Source organism: Melanotaenia boesemani, chromosome 17 (genome assembly GCF_017639745.1).
Source record: "Melanotaenia boesemani isolate fMelBoe1 chromosome 17, fMelBoe1.pri, whole genome shotgun sequence".
Lineage (NCBI taxonomy): Eukaryota > Metazoa > Chordata > Actinopteri > Atheriniformes > Melanotaeniidae > Melanotaenia > Melanotaenia boesemani.
In genome coordinates this window covers 10,621,722-10,642,409 of record NC_055698.1, presented here as the reverse complement: position 1 = coordinate 10,642,409, position 20,688 = coordinate 10,621,722, and the positions used below count along the sequence as shown (strand labels likewise).

The 20,688-nt window shown below is 38.1% G+C and overlaps 1 protein-coding gene across 1 annotated transcript in view; it reads left to right on the top strand.

Annotated features, from left to right (window-relative positions):
• The window catches only part of LOC121628056, a 35,553-nt gene extending 18,310 nt beyond the window's left edge, over nt 1-17,243 (top strand). The window contains exons 6-7 of the mRNA XM_041966956.1: nt 5,682-5,726; nt 17,208-17,243. Of these exons, the coding sequence (XP_041822890.1) occupies nt 5,682-5,726; nt 17,208-17,243 (81 nt within the window). The remainder of the gene's footprint in view (nt 1-5,681; nt 5,727-17,207) is intronic.
• Nucleotides 17,244-20,688: the final 3,445 nt, after the last annotated feature.

Genomic DNA, 20,688 nt, shown 5'->3' with positions numbered 1-20,688 from the left:
GTTTTCCATCAGACACGCTTGAGAGAACTGACTGAAAAACACAAAATATTGTGGACAGCTTGCTAAAGAAACAGCCACAGGAAGCTCTCCAAACAGAACATTTGCTTACATGCAGAATAAGTGTGCTATGGCAAAACTTAATGACACAAGTGCCAAGATGTACAAAGTTACTATGCTATAAATTGGACGAGACAGTGTCTAAATATCAGTAAATCTGATCGTTTAAAGCTTTGAATGAAGTTAACAGAGGGGGTTGTTTGAAGAGCCTTTTTAGAAAAGTAAAGTTTCTCTCTTGTGGTATTTAGCCAAGCACATAGGCTCTGCTTCTTTCCTTTTTTTAAAAAGGTTTCTATTGCAGTGAATGTCATTTTAATTATGATGCTTACCAAGACCTAATTGGAATAGTGTAGGTTCACAGAAAACTGTTTATTGCAAGGCTCAAAGTAATATAACGCTTGTTTTTAGGAAAACTTGCAGCAATGAAATGCCAAAAAAGTAACTGACATTCTTGCAATTACCTTCACTGTGCAGTGGTTAAAGCATTAATGGATTTTAACAACAAATAAATAAACAAAAACCTCCCGAATGGCCAAATACAAGTAAACGCAAGTAGGAAAAGGTTAATAAATAAAGAAATAATTAAATAAATTCTGGCAGTTACCATACAGCATGAGAGAGATAAAAAACAAACAAACAAAAACACTAAACTAATAGGAAACACATGGTACATATTGGTGGATGATTTCCCAAAAGCATCATCGAGGCCAAAGCAATGAAAGTAAGTGGCTGTGATCACAGATAGCAGCGCTTATCGCTCATCTATAACATGTTATATCTGTAGAAACCTCTCAACCTCTCGCTCTCTTGCTGACAGTGAAGGAAGAGGTGAAAATGTGTGATCACAGCTATCACTGACTTTTTCTAGTCCTGTGAAATTGCCAGCTTACAAGCCAACAGCAGGACAAAAATTACACAAATTCTTCTGGCTTTATTATGTCTGGCTTAATTTAAAATAAAGCCATTTATTCACAGCAGTAAAAAGCCATGCTGTTTTTATTGACATGAATATGTACAATTACTGAGATCGTATTTCTAATTCTGCCATGTGTTTCCTGCCAAGCGCAGCATGTCTGTGAGCGTAATACCATGTAGCATCCACCTTCAGACCTCTGCTTGGTGACAAAAAAGGTGCTCTAGCTGTTATTCATAATTACTAATTACTATAGAAAAGGAAATGATGCAATGCCCTTTTACACACAGCAATATCTTTGTGTGCAGCTGTATCTGAAATTGTCTGTTTTTGATGCACTTTTGATGAGTGTGATAAGTTAGGAAGCACTCTAAAGGCTGGTCTTATTCACTTGTGATGAAGAACTTTCAGACATGCATTTTATTTGGGGAAATAATCTCATGTTTATTAAAGGGCAGCAATATGACTTGGTCCTTGGTGCAGGAGGACTGAAGATTTAAGTTCCTAATATCCTGTTTTCAATATTTAACAGAATTCTTAAGATAGAGGAACAACATAGAAGTAAATGTGATGGAAAAAAAATCAGCCTTTACCTTACAAGGCTGAAAATAAATAGAATGCATCTAGACTCAAGCTTAAACTCTCATCTTTGAGTATGGATGTACTTGTAATTTGTTTTCCAGAAAAAGCCCAGTTTAAGCAAGTGAAACAACCTGTTTAAGATCCAATGCTCATTTTGTGTTATCAGGCAGTCACAGGGAAGGACAGTTTTTCATTCATGTATGACTAAATAAGCACCCTGTGGTGCATAGAGATCCAAGAAGAATAGCAACTATTCTAGCTCAGAGTAATATTGGACACCTCCACCTGCCTCTTCAAAGAAGCAACAGAGAGGAGGACATTAAGGTTAAAAAAGGTGACGAGTTGAGAAAAGAAAACAGTAATGTAGGAGAAAGGGAAGAGAATAGATTACTCAGAAGCAGTCTTTGACGCTCTGATGTGGTTTGTCTTAGGAAGATGGTCATCACAGTTTGAATGTCAAAAACCTGGGTTAGATTGTGTTATCAGTGTTTAAATTTAATGGTTTCCTTGTGTTATCGCTCTCTCCATGAAGGACTGTAACCATTATGGTTACAACTGGGTACACTACCGTTCAAAAGTTTGGGGTCACTTTGCCATGGGATTCAATAGGGAAGTGACCCCAAACTTTTGAACGGTAGTGTATATCTTCCCTATCACTATCTAGTAAACTGGGAACTGCTGCATAGTACCAGTGTTACTTTATTCGTCCTTTTGCAGAAAGGAAAGCATTGCTTAATGGTGCAAAAAGAGGGCTCTGACATGACTCTGCAACATATCAATGTTTCAGCTTGAAATGCCTGATTGTGTTGCAGCTTTTGTGAAAAGTTGTAACAGAAGCTGTTGTAAAGTGATTTAAATGTACCAGAAATAAATAATTTTAATTATATATATATATATATATATATATATATATATATATATTGTATATATATGTATGGCAGGATAATACCATACACACAAACCCACCAAGGCTGGAAACTGAAAAATACTGGAAAAACATATGGGGGACGGAAGCAATTTTAATATATTATGGGTCACAATTCTGCAGTCACAGAATTTGAAGGACCCTCCGAATCCACTCTTCAGATCCGCACTTCGTTTGGCCTCAAAGGAAGGCTGCTAGTGATGCATCCTTCGCGGCCTCTTTTCTCCCAGAATTCATTGCGCAAAAGACGGTGGTGAATCAGCAACCGAGCTCAGAAGTGTAGGTTTCAGTCTTGTTAAAAAAAAAGAATGTTTTTTTTTTTTTTTTTTTTAACTTGTCCTGTCCAGCATCATAGCAAGCAAAATGATAATCTGGTTGCTGTATCGTGCTGAACAAATTTGCTCTGCCAAGGGGAGGCCTATGGGTAAGGCTCCTCTTGATAATCTGATTCATTTATTTATTTATTTACTTTGAATCACGGAATCTATGTAATCTTGCTGGACCTGACCGGAGGGGACAGAAAAAGATGGAAAATAGCAAAAAGAGCAAAAGGGAAAGAAGAAAGGAGACAAAAAGATCACAGACAGAAGGAAACGACCCTTCAATCCACACCATCACCAGACAACAAAAGAATGTTTTTTTTTTTAAACTACACCTTAGCTCTGGGAAATTCTTGTTGACTAGGTAGGCTGTCCCATTTCACAAATGTTAAGCAGACTTCGAAGTGTGTAGACTACAGAGGACACTGTAGCCTACGTAGGCTGCACAGTCTGAAGTGGGCGGACACTGAATTGGGACACACCTTTAGCCGAGCTCAGGTGTGTGCGTCGCTTTAATCTGTGTACCGGAAATGGTAAACAGACAAATGTTCCGTGTTTTTTGGAATTCAAACTGGGTACTCTGGTTTTCTACTACCATCCAAAGACATGCATATTAGGTTTATTGGTCACTCTAAATCCTCCCTAGGAGTGAGTGTGGGCGTGAGGTGCAGGTTGTTTGTCTCTATGTTGGCCCTACGATGGACCGACAACCTTTCGCCTGTTAATTGCTGGGATAGGCTGCAGCTTCCTGACGACCGTTTTTGGACAAAGCGGTACAGAAAATATTATATAAATGAATGTATATATATATATATATATATATATATACCCGATTTAGGCATATCTGGAACTTACAAACTCATCTTTCTAATTTTCTTAATATGTTCTTGTACTTCACATATTCATCTGTGAGGGTTTGCAGTAGAAAAATGTAAACTGCAATTTGGTAAGTATTGCTTGTGTTCTACTACAGACTGCTCTCGAAGCTGCAACTTACTGTTCACACAACAAGCCAAAACATAACAAAACAAAATTCTGATTCTTTCAGCATTTGCAGCAGATCTGGGCATTATAAACCACATCAAGGTGATTTACTTCAGTAGAAAAATGTTTGCAAATTGACAGGCTTTGTTTGACCTTCACCAAAATGTTGCACATGGTACAAAACAACTTACTTTCACTTTCCAGCAGAACACTGGGAAGGTGTCATGAACGGGCCTTGGTAATGATTTTACATGACAGATGCTTTACTTTTTTTTCTTCCTCTCTGGGTTGAGCAGGCTAGATGTGTCTGGTATATTGCTGCCAGCCACAGTTCAATAAATAAAATCAAGCACACATAAACATACATCATCAACTTTCCTTATCGGGTAACATGGAGAAGTGCTGTTATTTTTGACAGTTACAATAAAATGATAGTGATTAAACAAAATTGGAAGGACATGTAATATTAATGAGGAGTGGATGAATTTGCGTTAATAGTTGCGATTCCTGAATGGACCGATTCCCTGGTCTGATCAGGTAAAATGCAACACAACAGCTATAGTTAAAATCCAGCGTAAAACTGTATCTGATTTACAATAAAGACCTACAGCTCCACTTTCAAATGCAAGGTTTGTTGTAAATCATATTCAATGCAGTGGACTGAAACTGAACATAAAATGTAAGCATAAGGGAAATGAGGACAAAAAAAAAAAACAAAAACAAACAAACAAACAAAAAAAAAACAAGGAGTAAAAAATATACGTCCAACTGCTTTTCAACCTCTTCCTGCAGCTTCTTAATGAAACTGCCATTAGTTCATAGCTAAAAAAAATCTGATGTTTAATGACAAGATGTTAAATCTCTTATGTTCTTGTGGTAGGTGCATCGACACAACTTATGCATCGAAAGATGCCCCAGACTTTGCCAGAACACTGGCATTTACAGCTTGCAATGAAAATGAGTTTACAGTGCAGCAGAGTGCAGACAGTATCTTGTAAGATTTAAGTGCCGATAAGACACATGCCTCCAATCATTAGCTACGTTGCTTTTAAACATTAAACTGAATGCATACTTTGTTGCTTGTTATTGACAAATTTTACTGTCTCTATTATCACAGGACTGGAAAAAGACCTTATTTGATTTCAGCTCATAAATGCTGTAGATGTGATCTGTAATTTTACACTGCAAACTAACAAAGACTAGGTGTCTTTGTAGTTCTGTTGCACTCCATCTGACCATGTGAGTGGAGCATATATAATTACTGTGGAAACACTTTGATTCCCTTTTCAATACTATGGAATCAGACTGGCAATTTCAGATTTGTACAGATGAATTTTTGAGTGAAACTATTTCAGCCAGGATAGAAAACCAACAAGAGGATGCGCTATAATTTAAGTCATTTATGTTCTTGTACAACAGATTTTGTATTCTTATTGCATATTTTCTATGTATGAGGATTATTCTTTACAACACTGAATCATTCAGTATGCAGGTCAATCAACAAAGAGAGAAAAAACTTTCTTTAAAACACCAAACTGATTCCTACTTAAAGATAAAGTGGAAGGAAATAGGCCAAGTGGCAAATGTCCAACGCACTGTTTTTCTAGAGGGTTAGTTTTGTATCAGTATTATTTGCAGCAGTGGGATTATTCATGAAAAAAGGAACCCCACAAATCGATTCTGTTCTCTATCATCAAGTAAAGCTGTTTTCTTTTGCATCAAAGGCAGGGAACCAAAAATGCCTTTGAAATGAAATAGCACAACCTTTTTCAATCCCCCCTAAATTTTTCTATGCTTTTCATCAACATTCTCTTTGTGCCTCTCAATTTTCTGCAAAATGCCATTTTCTCTTTGTCTCCTTTTGTGTGCTCCCCCCCTCCTCTAACATACTGGATTGAAGCTGATGGCAGCAGGTGTATGTGGAACTCTACAACAAATGGTGAGGGTGAGTATCAGTGTCAAACCCTCACAACCTGATCTGTGTTAGACACAAGGCAGGGTGAGAGGTGGGTGCTGCAGCATTTTAAAGTTCAGCAGCTGCATGTTGGGGACACAAGTGGAAGAAAGACAAGGAGAACCTTTCTTCCATTCATCTTCAAGCTCTTCTGCCACCTCTGCTCCCCTTGCTCATATGACCTCCCTTTTCATCTGCTTCACACCTCTCCCACACCTTCTCCTGCTGTCCTTTATCTCCACACTGTGCAAACTTGTGCCTTTGCACCCGCACATTGGGTATATACTCAAGGGAAGGTCAGTTATCTTTAAATATTTGTAAGCAATGGCTCTAACTGTCTACAATACAGTGAAAATGGGCAAATTTCAGGCATTGTTGGAATTGTGATTCATCAATATTAATTTGTAAGTTGCGATTAATCACGATCAGTTTAAAAGTGTTATTAATCATAATTAAATAATTTGAAAGCTGTGAATAATCTGATTAAAAAGTGGTTTGTTTCCACCCCATTACATTTGTACATTCATCACAAAACAAGTTACTGAGCAGCATTTTTGTAACCTGACATTGCAACAAGTCTGTGAAGCCCAGAACATACTGTACAATGTACCGTTTTTTTTTAGCTTGATCATCCTGCAGTTTAACATATTTTTTACCTCCAACTACTAACCAACTAATAAGACTGTAGTATGGAAAGAAGTGTTAATAAATATGACAATGGAAACATTGTGTAATAAACAAACCACAACAGTTCAGATAAGCCATGTAAATTGTGGAGTTTGAGTAAAAAAAAAAAAAAAAAAATGTGAATCTGGATGAGTTGTGGTAGGAGGCATGTTTTTATGATGTACTCCAGCTTAAACCATAACAACTCTACACTGTAACAAATTGCTGTAAAAATACTGGATATTTTTAACAGTAGTATACTGTTCTCCATTAATACAGTTGAATACTGTAATTTCTGACGTCTTTAAGAGAGAAAATATTAATGGCAAGCTTCTGGAAACTATTACAGTACAGAGCAGTATTTTTTTTTTTTTTTTTACAGCAAGCCACCATAATCCTACAGTATAATATAGTATTTCTTTTCTTTTTCGGTTGAGACATGTTCTTTGGTCCGTTCAGTTAGACATCTGAACAAAATTAGAAAATTAAGTGAATTTAAAATAGGTCTACACATCAGTGTGTTTATTCAAGATTGAGGAAACACTAACAAGAAGAGAGGAATTACGTTTCATCCGGATTGTTAAACTGAGAGCACCAAGCTGGACGGAACACTTCAAGTGACACGCTTTCCCTCTTCTCATCAAGTGAGCAGCGTTCCGTCATCAACCCTCCTCCCAAGGCTTTGTTAAAAAGGTAAATATCATCTTGCTAAAGTGAGAATACGATATTATGTGATTTTTTTGTTGGATTAGCATTTACCTGTTGTAAGCTAGCATGCTATTCACTCTTTTAGCAACTGCGGATAAAAGTTAAACTTTCTGTTGAAGCACGTTGCTAGCTTGAGCTGGTCGGTCATTCTTTGTGATTGCTACAAGGTTCAATTTTACAATTTGTTGCGGTATTCTACATGTAAAACGATTTAAAGGAGTTTATAGGGAGACACCGTTATAAAGGTTGATGCAAAAAGCTTAAGGCAGCTTCAAAGTGGACTTAGTGTAATATAGCTAACGGTTAACAAGTTGTTGGGGAATGACTTTTTTCTTGAAAGAGCATTTTAAATATTAAGTGTAAGTGAAATAATTTTTTTGTGAAGGTCTGTAGGGTAAACGATAACATGATAACTTGTAATATATGTGGTAAGGCCTGCAGGAACACATTTGCTCATGTCAGGCACATGCGGACTCATAGTTGTCTACCATGACTGTACATGGAATTCCATTCTTAATTTGAATACTGTTCATGTTTTACAGATGTCTGCCACTGCAGCTGATGTAGAGTGAACCCTGACCCTCCCAACCACTCCACGACTGATTCTACTGGGTAAGTATCATAACAGCATTACATGGAATATAGAACAAATTGAGTCTGAGTGTAACGGTGTAACTTTTTATGTTCTGTCTTTAATGTGTTATCCTGCAAAATACACAGACATTGCAATGAATATACTGAACACATTTATGTCCTAATTTCCTCTTAGCACCACAGTTCAATCGCGTTGCTGGGATTATTGACCTAAAACACTAGTGAAACAACAAAAAAGAACTCCAAGTTGGACAAAATAGACAAAATAGTAATGGCAAAAGTAAAAAACTATATATATTATGTTACTTTTTCTTTAAACTTCTTGTCCAGGGCTCTTACACCCATATTTCTTTTCCATGATTGTTGTCTGCATCAGTTGCTGGTGATGGAGTCACATTGGGCCACTGGATGATCAGCATTGAAAGCCAGGTCATCTGTGAAGGCACCCAAAAAACCTTCATCTCAGGGCTTGCTGCAGTTTTCGCAACATTCTACGTGTTCAACCTGGAATACCAAGAAGAAGCTGCAAGGACCCTGGAGTTTGTGCAAAGGTAAATTTTGTGTCAGAAATATTGTTTGAATGTGTTACCCCTCTTCCCAGCTCTTGTTTAGGAATATTGAATTGTTATTTAATATAAGCCATGCTTATATATTCATTTTACAATTACAACATTTCTAAAGAAATTTTGAATGCTGCTAATGCAGCCACCCACGCCCGAGAGCGGCAGCCATGTTGGAGCACCTACATTAATGAGTGTGAGGGAAGGGCAGCTGAAAAAAACATTTACTTGTAAAAGACACCTGCAATAAGACTGCTGGAGCGTGTGTATGTCAGAGAGGGATCATAAGAGAGACACACTGAGTCAGACAGAGAGACACACACAGAGTTAGACAGAAACATGCACACTGAGTCAGACAGACACACACCGAGTTAGACAGAAACACACTGAGTCAGACAGACACACACCGAGTTAGACAGAAACACACTGAGTTAGACAGAAACACACCGAGTTAGACAGAAACACACTGAATTAGACAGAAACACACTGAGTCAGACAGACACACACCGAGTTAGACAGAAACACACTGAGTTAGACAGAAACACACTGAGTTAGACAGAAACACACTGAGTTAGACAGAAACACACTGAGTCAGACAGACACACACCGAGTTAGACAGAAACACACTGAGTTAGACAGAAACACACCGAGTTAGACAGAAACACACTGAATTAGACAGAAACACACTGAGTCAGACAGACACACACCGAGTTAGACAGAAACACACTGAGTCAGACAGACACACACCGAGTTAGACAGAAACACACCGAGTTAGACAGACACACACTGAGTTAGACAGAAACACACTGAGTTAGACAGAAACACACTGAGTCAGACAGACACACACTGTGTCAGACAGAAACACACTGAGTTAGACAGAAACACACTGAGTTAGACAGACACACACTGTGTCAGACAGAAACACACTGAATTAGACAGAAACACACTGAGTCAGACAGACACACACCGAGTTAGACAGAAACACACTGAGTCAGACAGACACACACCGAGTTAGACAGAAACACACCGAGTTAGACAGAAACACACTGAGTTAGACAGACACACACTGAGTTAGACAGAAACACACCGAGTTAGACAGAAACACACTGAGTTAGACAGAAACACACTGAGTTAGACAGAAACACACTGAGTCAGACAGACACACACTGTGTCAGACAGAAACACACTGAGTTAGACAGAAACACACTGAGTTAGACAGACACACACTGTCAGACAGAAACACACTGTCAGACAGAAACACACTGTGTTAGACAGACACACACTGAGTCAGACAGACACACACTGTGTCAGACAGAAACACACTGTCAGACAGAAACACACTGAGTTAGACAGACACACACTGAGACAGAAACACACTGAGTTAGACAGACACACACTGAGTTAGACAGACACACACTGTGTCAGACAGAAACACACTGTCAGACAGAAACACACTGAGTTAGACAGACACACACTGAGTCAGACAGACACACACTGTGTCAGACAGAAACACACTGAGTTAGACAGAAACACACTGAGTTAGACAGACACACACTGTGTCAGACAGAAACACACTGTCAGACAGAAACACACTGAGTTAGACAGACACACACTGAGACAGAAACACACTGAGTTAGACAGACACACACTGAGTTAGACAGAAACACACTGAGTTAGACAGACACACACTGTGTCAGACAGAAACACACTGTCAGACAGAAACACACTGAGTTAGACAGACACACACTGAGACAAAAACACACTGAGTTAGACAGACACACACTGTGTCAGACAGACACACACTGAGTTAAACAGACACACACTGAGTTAAACAGACACACACTGAGTTAAACAGACACACACTGAGTTAAACAGACACACACTGAGTTAAACAGACACACACTGAGTTAAACAGACACACACAGAGTCAGACAGGGAGAGAGACAAATCGGAAGCTAACTGAGACAACTGTAAAGTTCCAAAAGGAAGTCAAACCATAGCCTGCTTCCTTTTGGAACCCATCTTAAGGATGGGGCTGGTCAGACTGACCATGTCAGTCTGTGTGATGCTCTTATTGAGCAATGTGTCCTTCTCTAACAGCCTTTCTTAAGTTGACCTGAAATACAGTCTTCAAAAAGTAGATACATTTTGAACTTTGAAGAACTAAATTCTTAGAAATCACTGCCAACAAATTTCCCAAATATGACATGTTTCCTAATGCCTCAAATTAGTTAAATAAATTCTGTTTTAATTGTAGCAGCTGATCTATTGTAATCCTCAATCATGAATGTTTTCTTATTTCTCACTGATAGTTTTTAAAAAAAAAATCAAATTTTCATCCTCTCATCATTTTGAGTCACTGAGGTGATTATCATATAAATGCATCTTAATTCTTTTTTCAGTTAATGTGAAAGGGTTCCATATGAAATTATTTTTAGTTACCACACCTAATATCTTATATAATTTCTCTATTATTTCATTTTAGGCGCCTCATTGGGATCAATCCCGAAAGGGGAGGAAAGACCAGCCAGGGAAAAGTGGTGTCAAAGAGGACGGGGAAGCTGGTCCACAAAAAGGCAACAACGGTGAATCCCCATGTGGCCACTCTCCTAAAAAATTTGATGGACTTTGAGTGGGGGTTTATTTAGTTCAAACTGTCTCAGGTGCCCATGGTCAATTTTTTTACTCACAGTTGTTGAAAACCTGTTTATGTTTAGTTTTTATTGTTGTGAAATGTGTGTAATGAAGTTAGCTTTTACTTTGTTCTTAGCTGCTATGCAGTGACTTTAACTGAACTGTTTCAATGTTTTGGTGAACGGAGGAAGGAAGAGGAAAAAATAACAAGCAGTAAAGTGAAGAGGATTTGAATTGGCTGATGATTTCTATTCTGTTTGCAAACAGTCAAACCAGCCTCGATCAATTTTGACCCAGTAGGACAACACAAAGTTTAATAAATGTAATGTGATCTAAATCCCATGTCATAGTTCAAGAAAAAATATGACAGTCAAGTAATGATGCTTGTGGATTTTATGGATACTACAAAAGTTCAGTTTTAATAAATATCAATGTTGTGAGGCCATCTCTTGTCTGAGCTCTTTCTTATGGCTGTTTTAATTTATTAGTAGTATAGTTTTACTTTTCACTTTAAAGATAACATTTTGTAGGATTTTGATATAGTTTTACAGTAATAAGTTGTTAATGGAGAATACTGTAAGAACTGTAAAATAACAGTATAATGGCAAAGAACTGACAGTATAATACTGTAATGTTTGTTTTATGTACAGCACAGTACTGTAATGTTTTTACAGTAATATACTGTTGCTGTAGATTACAGTAGATATACTGTAGATTAACAGTTTCAAGCTGGCAACTCTAGCTGCCAGTAGTTAACTGTAATTTAACAGGAAAATTTGTTACAGTGTAAGATTAATGTAGCATGGAAACAAATGGAGAAGAAATTGCAGCTTGCACAAACCAGCAGACATATTGGGACACACTTTGGAAAAGAGTGCAATAATCTGTTAGTGTTCTAGCTTATAAAACCTACTTTATGATAATGTGTCTACGTTTACACTGCAGGCAAAAGTAATAGGACTAACAAGATAGCTAAAATCAGATGCGATCGGTAAAAGTAGAGGTTTATCATGAACATTGGTTATGTAAATACACTGTGGAAGACTGTAATTTAGGTGCCTTTTCTTTACATCTTGTGTCTACAGTCACTGTTTTGTCAGGTTTATAAAACAAAAATACATGACATTGTTTAGATTTCTTATTGTTTCTGGGTCTGTGATGTGATAGGTTCAAGATTTGGGTTTAAATATACCCTTGCAAAGGATGTGTAACAGAAAAAAATATTTCTACATTTATACATACATTAAATTCATTATACAGACACTTCTGAACTTGGGCAGACTTTTACACTTTTGCACCCCCTAACACCAAGTTAAGTTATTCAGCATCCGTTTTGCATCCTGTCTCTTCTCTGAGCTCTTTGTAGCAACTAAAACTCAGTCTGATGTTTACTCATGTCTTATCTCTTGCTCTATTACATTCTCTCTTTTTCTTCTTTGCTTCCACTGACAATGTCTTTTTAGTTTCTTTGTGCTTTTTTATTGTTTCTTTTCTTTTTTTTTTAACCCATGGTGCATGTCCAAAACAGCCAGACTTTTGGAATACAGTGGCTGTCATGTGACATGGTGCTGTACAGCAAAACACAGCTGCTACCTGATGCTAGGGGCAGAAACACATAGTTGTGAAGTTTATAGCCCCAGCTGTACAGCAATGACAGCATCAAAATGAGTCCGAAGCACATAGTTTTAATGATTGCTTTATAACAGAACATTGGCTAATATATGTGTGGTATATTTCATACTGAGCTTTACTTTTGGCAGTTTTAGTTGTTGTTAATAACTATTATAGATCTGTGTGCTTAGTGAACATGCTCACAACATTTCAAATAGCTTTAATATAATTTCTTTACTCACCACTTCACTTCACATGCATTCCACTCTGCAGTGCATCATACTTAATAATAGTGACTAAACTTGGCATGCAGCTCACTATTTAATTGAGATTATTGATAACAAAAGACTAATAAAATTAAAATTAATTCTAGTCATATAGGGAGCTGAGAAGTGGTAAGAGAGTGGAGGGGGAAAGTTGGCCCATGATTAGTATAATATCCCCATTTGATAACATATTTTGGAATACACAAATTGGAAATTAAAGATCATGTTTAGAAAATAAAACATTTACAAGAAAATGGCTTTGGATTATTTTCCAAAATACACAAGCTTCCAATTAAAAGGGTAATTGAGGATACCAATAAAGTAAGCTGAATTGAAGTTTAATTTCTGATGCCTTTACGTGTTAGAAATACTTTGTTGCGAGAGCTTTGATAAACTAGGTGTGACTTTTTTCATCAGGAAATAAGAATAAGAAAAGGAAATGTCTTTTTTTTTTTTTTTTTTTTTACCATCAAAGTGCTGCCATAAAAGGCATATCACTGCCAGGGTAAAATTTTCCTGTCATCCAAATGGCGTCCAAGTCTTATCCTTGCTTTGATATCTTTTACACAAATTTCAGCATTTAAAGTTTTAAGCAAAGCCACACAGGCAACCGTGCACAGTGACGCAAGCACACAGCATGGTGTGGACATGGCCAAGTGTGCATGCACATGCACACACTCGTAAATTAACAACCCTTGCAAAAGAAAAGCTAATAGATATGAACTCATCACTTCTAAAGACACATGCATAAGGATACTCCACAGTGCAGACTGTAGTGAAAACAATCAATCAATAATCCAGCATCTTATGATTGTGCCTAGATTTCTTCCCTTTGCCTTCTGGTGTCTTAAATATTTAGACAGTTTGACATCAAATGCATACATGAATGTCAATGAGGCAGATCTCAGTCCCCTAATCGCAGACATATGCACTGAAAAGACTGGGCATGAAAAAGCAGCTGGATGCCGTCAGAAGCAACTCAAATCAGAAACAAATGACAGCGGCAAAGATGTTTTTTTTTTTTTTTTTTTTTGTGATATATAAAAAAAATAAAATTGTCCCCTCGCTCTCCGTGGGTGGTCTCATCCATCTACGCTCGGGTCCTGGGAGCTTGAAGGTTCTGTGCAGTATCTTTGCTGTTCCTAGGACTGCACTCTTCTGGCTACTCTGCTGTAGCCACTAACCTCCAAACTGGAAGAGTGGCTACAGCATATATATGTATATATATATATATATATATATATATATATATACATATATATGTATATGTATATGTAGAGAGAGAGAGAGAGAGAGAGAGATTAGCCATTAAACAGCCAAGCCCCCAGTGTGCATGGTTTGATTCAAGAAAGACAGAAGATTGCTTGTTGATTGCAGAGTAATCTTTTGACTGTTACTTCAGGAAAATCTTCCATGTCTTTGACACACAGAGGGGCGAAGACATGGGAGAATTCCCTTTTTATGGTGATGGGTGGTGGTATATTCTCCTTGAATGTTAACCCATTAATAAATACATGTGTCGATCAACTAAGCCACACAATCAGTTTCTTTATGCTTCACAATGTAACATGCTGCTTCTATGAATTGCACAATGTTGGAAAGCTCTAAGACAAATACTGGCTTTCGTTTATTTAAATCACTGAATTCTTCTGAGGTTAATTATATGTGTTTAACGAAAATAATGCTGAAGTGTGACACTGAGTTAGTGGACCAAAATGCAGGAACCCAAAGGGGGAGGAAAAAAGTAGACAAAAATAAGAAAAAAAAACTTACAAACAAAACCCTTCAGGGCAGAAAATCCAAATTAAGTCCAAATGCTACAACTAATGCAACAAAACAGAAAATGAAAACTGCTATATCTGGCAGGCAACAATGACAATTATCTCAGAGTTACATGGAAAATAAAGAAGAGGAAATTCAGCTAACTGACAAAACAGGCACTGAGCACAGTGACGATAGAGGCTGTGGTCTTCCACACCAGACATGATCCTTGGTGCAGGCTTTGCCAAGAAGCCTTTGAGACAGTCTAGCACATGGTAGCAGGGTGTAAGGTGTAGCACATGGTAGCAGGGTGTAAGGTGCAGACAGGTGGCACTCATGCAGTGGCATAACCAGGTCAGGTGGCTGTAATAGTGAACAGGAACAACTGTACCAAGTTTGGACTGACAGATGCTGGCAAAGATCAGAAATGCCACTAAAGTTAGTGGATATCCTGCAGAAGTTCTATATCCAGACTGGTAAACAAGTAATGCTAGCCAACTGGACACGGTGTTGGTTGAAAAACCACAGAAGAAGGCAATAATTTGAGATGTAGCCATCCAGAATGACAGCAGCATGGAGAAGAGGAAATATTCAAAAAGCTGAAGGTTTCTTACTATAAAAGTTTGAGCAAATACTTTTCCAGCCACTCTTCAATAAATTTTTGTCCTACAGAAACACCTAGTTTTAGTCACATGCCGGTCTGACTCATCTGCTCAATCTATTCCTTTATTTAAGAATTTAAAAATTATCACTATTTATGATATTAATACTTTTCAGTTTAGTGTTTTTTTTAAATAAGATGTACTTGGGAAAGATTCCTGATCGTTCTCTGTCTTTTTGCAAGTTAATTAAGGCCCATTCTTATGTAACTCGAAAATCAGCAGATCTTCATCTTCCTCAGATAGTCACTAGGTGCAGCCAATTTTCAGTAAGATACAGAGGGGCTAAATTATGAAATATTACTCATTTAGCTAACACATGTCATAGTGTAGAAAGTATAGCGAGATGCTTAAAAGGCCATTTGATTGCTGACTTTTAATCTTTTATATATGTATGTTTTCATTTAAACATGTTTTTTTTTTACAGTTTGCATGTTTAGTTTTATTAAGATTAAATATATATCTTTTTCTCTTATAGTTGTTTTGTTTTAAGTTAAGGCTTGATATATGCCTGTTTGGGCTTTTTTTTGCCTCTCCCTACCCTGTATCATCGGTATGTATGTTTTAATTGTGCAAAATAAAATGAACAATGAACAATGGAGTTGAAAAGATGAGTGTCATTAAGTGAAGGCAACACTAGTGCCAGTGGTAATTGGAGCACTCAGGGCCGTGACCTTCAAACTGGAAGAGTGACTAGTTAAAACATCAGTGAGCCATTTTCTATAGTATCCACACACTCTTCATTTTAGTCAAGTTGACTGTCATGAGTTTATTGATGCTTTTTAAAAGAGGCAGACTGATTGGTGCTAGGATGTGCTGCTTTTCTTTTTTTTACCCTCTAAATGTGCACATGAAAGTGGCTTTTGTAACAGAAATCATGTATTGTAGCTCAAGTGTAATAATTTGCATTCAGCAGAGAGATGTGTCACGTAATTAACGCTGCAGAAAATAGTAGGTGCAATAGAAAAGACTTCACTGCAAAAATACCACATTATTTCCCTATAAAATAAGGATGCTTCAGACATCTCCAATAACTGAAGTCAGTGAGCTTTTGTATATCTGGATCAGTCAGGAAGGACTGACCCTTAAAACACACTGAGTAACTTATTATAGAAAAGAGGCTTTCCAAGGAAAGGCATGCTACATCAAATTACTCTCCTCCTTGCACACTCTGTTGATAAACTGTTTGTTTGGGCCATGAGCATTTCATTGTTTGTTCTACACAGAGTTGAGCCCTAAGCCGGGTTTACTTGTCCATTGCAAACACCAGAGTCTGTGCCTAAGTCTGCCTCCTGTTTTGGTGCATTTACTTTTTAAAATTACTGTCCAAAAGATTTATGTGCAAATACCAACATGTTGGAACACTGTGAAGCATGTGTATTTTTTATATTTGTGTCAGGGTGTCTGAGGAAACTGTGTGCATGTCAATGTCTATTAGAAGTCCCATACACTATTTTATAAAGTTAAATTCTGCTCTGACTTAAAAAAAATCTTGTGGAATGAAGACTGGAAGAGAAGGAATACATTTGTGGCTTATTATCTGTAAGTGTGTATTTGTGTATTTGAAGGTGATAAAAAGAACTTTGAACCTCAGCATTCAACACTGTGTGGTGTGATGTATGTCAAACTAATTAGTACTTATTTAGCAGCCATTTCATTCTGCAGGTCGCAGGAAATCAGCAGACTGGCCGACTCTTGTATAGCAAGTCTAGGCTGTAACTCAATTTCTAGTTAATTTGCTTTGCATGTGGAAAGTTTTAACTTTTCAGAAGACGTGCATATATATATATATATATATATATATATATATATATATATATATATATATACATATATATATATAATACAAGGGTTAGACTAAGACTAACCCAACAAAAAATAAACTTAAAAAATCCCAACATCAGACCTTTTGGACCAGTATAATCTGTTTATGATTTCAGCTTTTTATATTCAGTTAGACTGGATAACAAAGAATGTCATGTGCATGTAAATCTCTATTTTTTTATTTTTCAGGCCAGACGAGTCCCTCCTAAAAACAACCATGTGTGATGGTGACAACCATTATGACGCAAGTCGCTGAGCTCTACAGTGGTCCTTTTCCACATCCCACCAGTCTTCTCTTGTTAGAGTTTAAATAAACATTTGCTTCATTCACTTTTTTTCTTTAATGTTCCTTTGGGGCTGAGTGACAGCACCACTGTGAGGTTTATCATGAGAGGCAAAGGACACTGCAGTCAGTGCTTTAGTTCATTAACAACCATCTGTGTGCTCTGCAAACTTAGGTTAGGCCTTAAATACAAAATGCAATGTGTCTGCACTTTCCAGATGAAATACGTAGTAATAACAAAATCTCATTGTGCTATGGTGATAGTAAAATGGCCATTATTCAGCAGTGGAGTGTCATTTTCGCCAGCAGACCTTCTCATACATAATGCATCCAAATCGTTGCATTTTTCCTCTTTTCTGGGCTACAATGCATATTTCATCAAGCCAGTGAAATATTAAGCGCTCTTATGATTTGATATTCTCTTCTAAAGGGGATTTCACTTCATATATTTTTGTCACATCTCTAGAGCGCCTGCTGAGACCAAATTCCAAGGATGTCTTTATTTGGCGTGTTTGTTTACCATTGAGACGTATGATTGGTTAATGCCGAGGTAATGATCAATGAGGCAGACAATCAATTCCAGAGATCATCAAGGCTCAAGGCCCATTGATCCATGAGAGGGCTCAGCACTGAACGTTAGGCACACTGCAGCTTATTTGATTGAAATTAGAGTGGCTCAAACTGTGCAGCTACTCTTCTACCCTCAGCCCTCAAAACTTAAACATCAGCTCTGACTGATGTAGACAGCCAACGGGAGGTTTGTAGAGAAGCATTTAGCCTTTTATTCCTGCTACTTTATGTAGGGTGACAGTGTGATCATCAACAGGTAGTCTGCTTCTGTTCAGCCATCTCATTTTGAGGGCTTTAACCTCATACTTTATTTTACAGGGCTGCCTTTGTCATATGCAAATCATGAGCTAATTAAAGAATAATTTCTCCCTCTATTGTCAGAAGCTATGCTTTGCAGAATATGAAAAAGTTGCCGGTTTCAAAAGTTTTAGCAGATGTACTGCAAATCTGACATTTGTCAAGAGCAGTTTTTGTCATTTGAAAAGAAATCATCCTCTGGCACATAAACATCAGCCTTTACTTTTAGACTCTTTAAGACAGCAGTTTACAGACAGTAAAAGGGGTAATTAAGGAATATGCACATTTTTTCTGCCTACAGAAGCTTTATCTTTTTATTTATTTAAATATCAATTTGTTGAAACAGCAAGCAATTTTTAAGTGGGTTAGATGAGTTGGATGAGAAGTTTTGATACTGAACTTCTTTTTCTCCTAGTTCTTAGTCTTCCTGGCTGTTACTTCACATTTCATGAGCGAATGTTAAACAATCCTTGTAGGAATACTGGAAACACCTCTTAGTTTTTTACTATTAAAGAGTTTTTATTTTTGGCAGGTTTAGCAGGTTAGCCATGCTATTCAAAGACAAACAATACTCTGAATAATGAATGTTATCATGAATTAAAGAAGCTCATCATTAATTTTCAATGCAGGTTTTTCCATAAAGATTCATTTAGTGTTCAAAGATGCAACATTAGGCACATTTAGCCTTGCAAAATATACACAATTTTATTCAAAACTGCATTAAAGGAGGCTTGCCATAGTAAATTGTGGACTTGTTTAGTATTTGTTTTACTTTTGGGAAACACATCGGTTTTTGTGAAACTGAAACTTTATGCTGAAAATGAAGCATCTGTCCATATTTTCTGAAAATCAGTTGATATGAAGCAAAGTTGGCAAACCCAAGTTTGAAATAATGCTCTGTAATAGGAGTGCCAACCTCTGATCAATTACTAATGTCTTTTGACACCAGAATTCAGTAGCTGGTAATGTTGCCAGAGATTTAACAGTATGTCCGACAGTCAAGTACCTCATTTGTTTTTTTGTTTTTTTTTCTTTTTAACTTGTCCTGTCCAGCATCATAGCAAGCAAAATGATAATCTGGTTGCTGTATCGTGCTGAACAAATTTGCTCTGCCAAGGGGAGGCTTATGGGTGAGGCTCCTCTTGATAATCTGATTCATTTATTTATTTATTTACTTTGAATCATGGAATCTATGTAATCTTGCTGGACCTGACCGGAGGGGAAAGATGGAAAATAGCAAAAAGAAGGAAAAGGGAAAGAAAAAAGGAGACAAAAACATCACAGACAGAAGGAAACGGCCCTTCAATCCACACCATCACCAGACAACAAACTGTTACACCTGTACATGAACACACCAGAAAATTTCCTACAACTTTTACACAAAAACAGAGCTGCTAGTCATTAAGAGTTTTTAAATAATAACCAAATCAAAAAGACATATCATGAAAGTAGCACAACAGCGTCCAGATACTAACTCACAGGAAAAAAAAAAACCCAAAGAATTATCTCTTAGTGTATAAACCCACTGGACAACTCATTGACTGTGTAAGCATGCAGAGCATGAGGAATAAGGAGTGATCAGTGATGAAGAGTGGTGAGTGAGATCATGAAAATGTGACCACGCCTCTACGGCGGTCAGAGGCAGACCAGGGCAGCCCAGAGACCCGGGCCCTCAACAGCAGCCCCGGCGCACCAACCCAAGCTACCCCACCACGAAGACGACTCCAGCCCCACCCGAAGGGCAGCAGAGGAGAGCCCCAGCAAGAGCCCCCTGCGGTCTTGGGGCCCAGGTCCCAGTGGGCCAAGATCGGCAGCCGCCGGCCCCGCCAGGGACCGGCCACCCAGGGCCCCAGGAGCCCAGAGTCGGCCCGCCCACCCCCCAAAGGTAGATGGCCCGCTCCATGCCTAAGAGAACCAGGCCACCCCAGACAACCACCCGGCGCAGGTCAGCACACACCCCAATGTTCCAGCTGCACACCCCAGGAACCAGGGTGCCATCGACCCCCTTCCCCCACCCTCCACTTACTCCAATCTCCACCCCATATAGCCCCACACTCACACCCTCCCCTGTGCCGTACCCACAAGCACACACTATCACACAGTCACGTCACACATAACCCACCCACCATGCCCCAGGCCGACCAGAGGACAGCGAGCCCCAAGCACCCCCCCACACACCTCATCTGTTAATTCACTCTGTTCTTTGGCACAAGTTTAGTCACATATGCATCATTTTCCTCCTTGAGGAGGAAGTCAGGAGCAACTGAGAAGAACTTTAAGCTAAATTTTCTCTCTTTTTTTAACAATGTAATAAGCCAAGATGAAATCTGGTTTACCTGTCCAGCATAGTTGTCACCAGATCATTTATACTGGGGGACATAACCTCAGCAGTTAGGAATAAGGTGCTATAATAGTAATAGGGACAGAAGTAGCCTGTGTATAGCCTGCTGTAGCCTCCATATTGTGTGACTGGACAGATGTGGGAAGCAAAAAAATGTAATTTCTTTTCGCCAAGAAAGG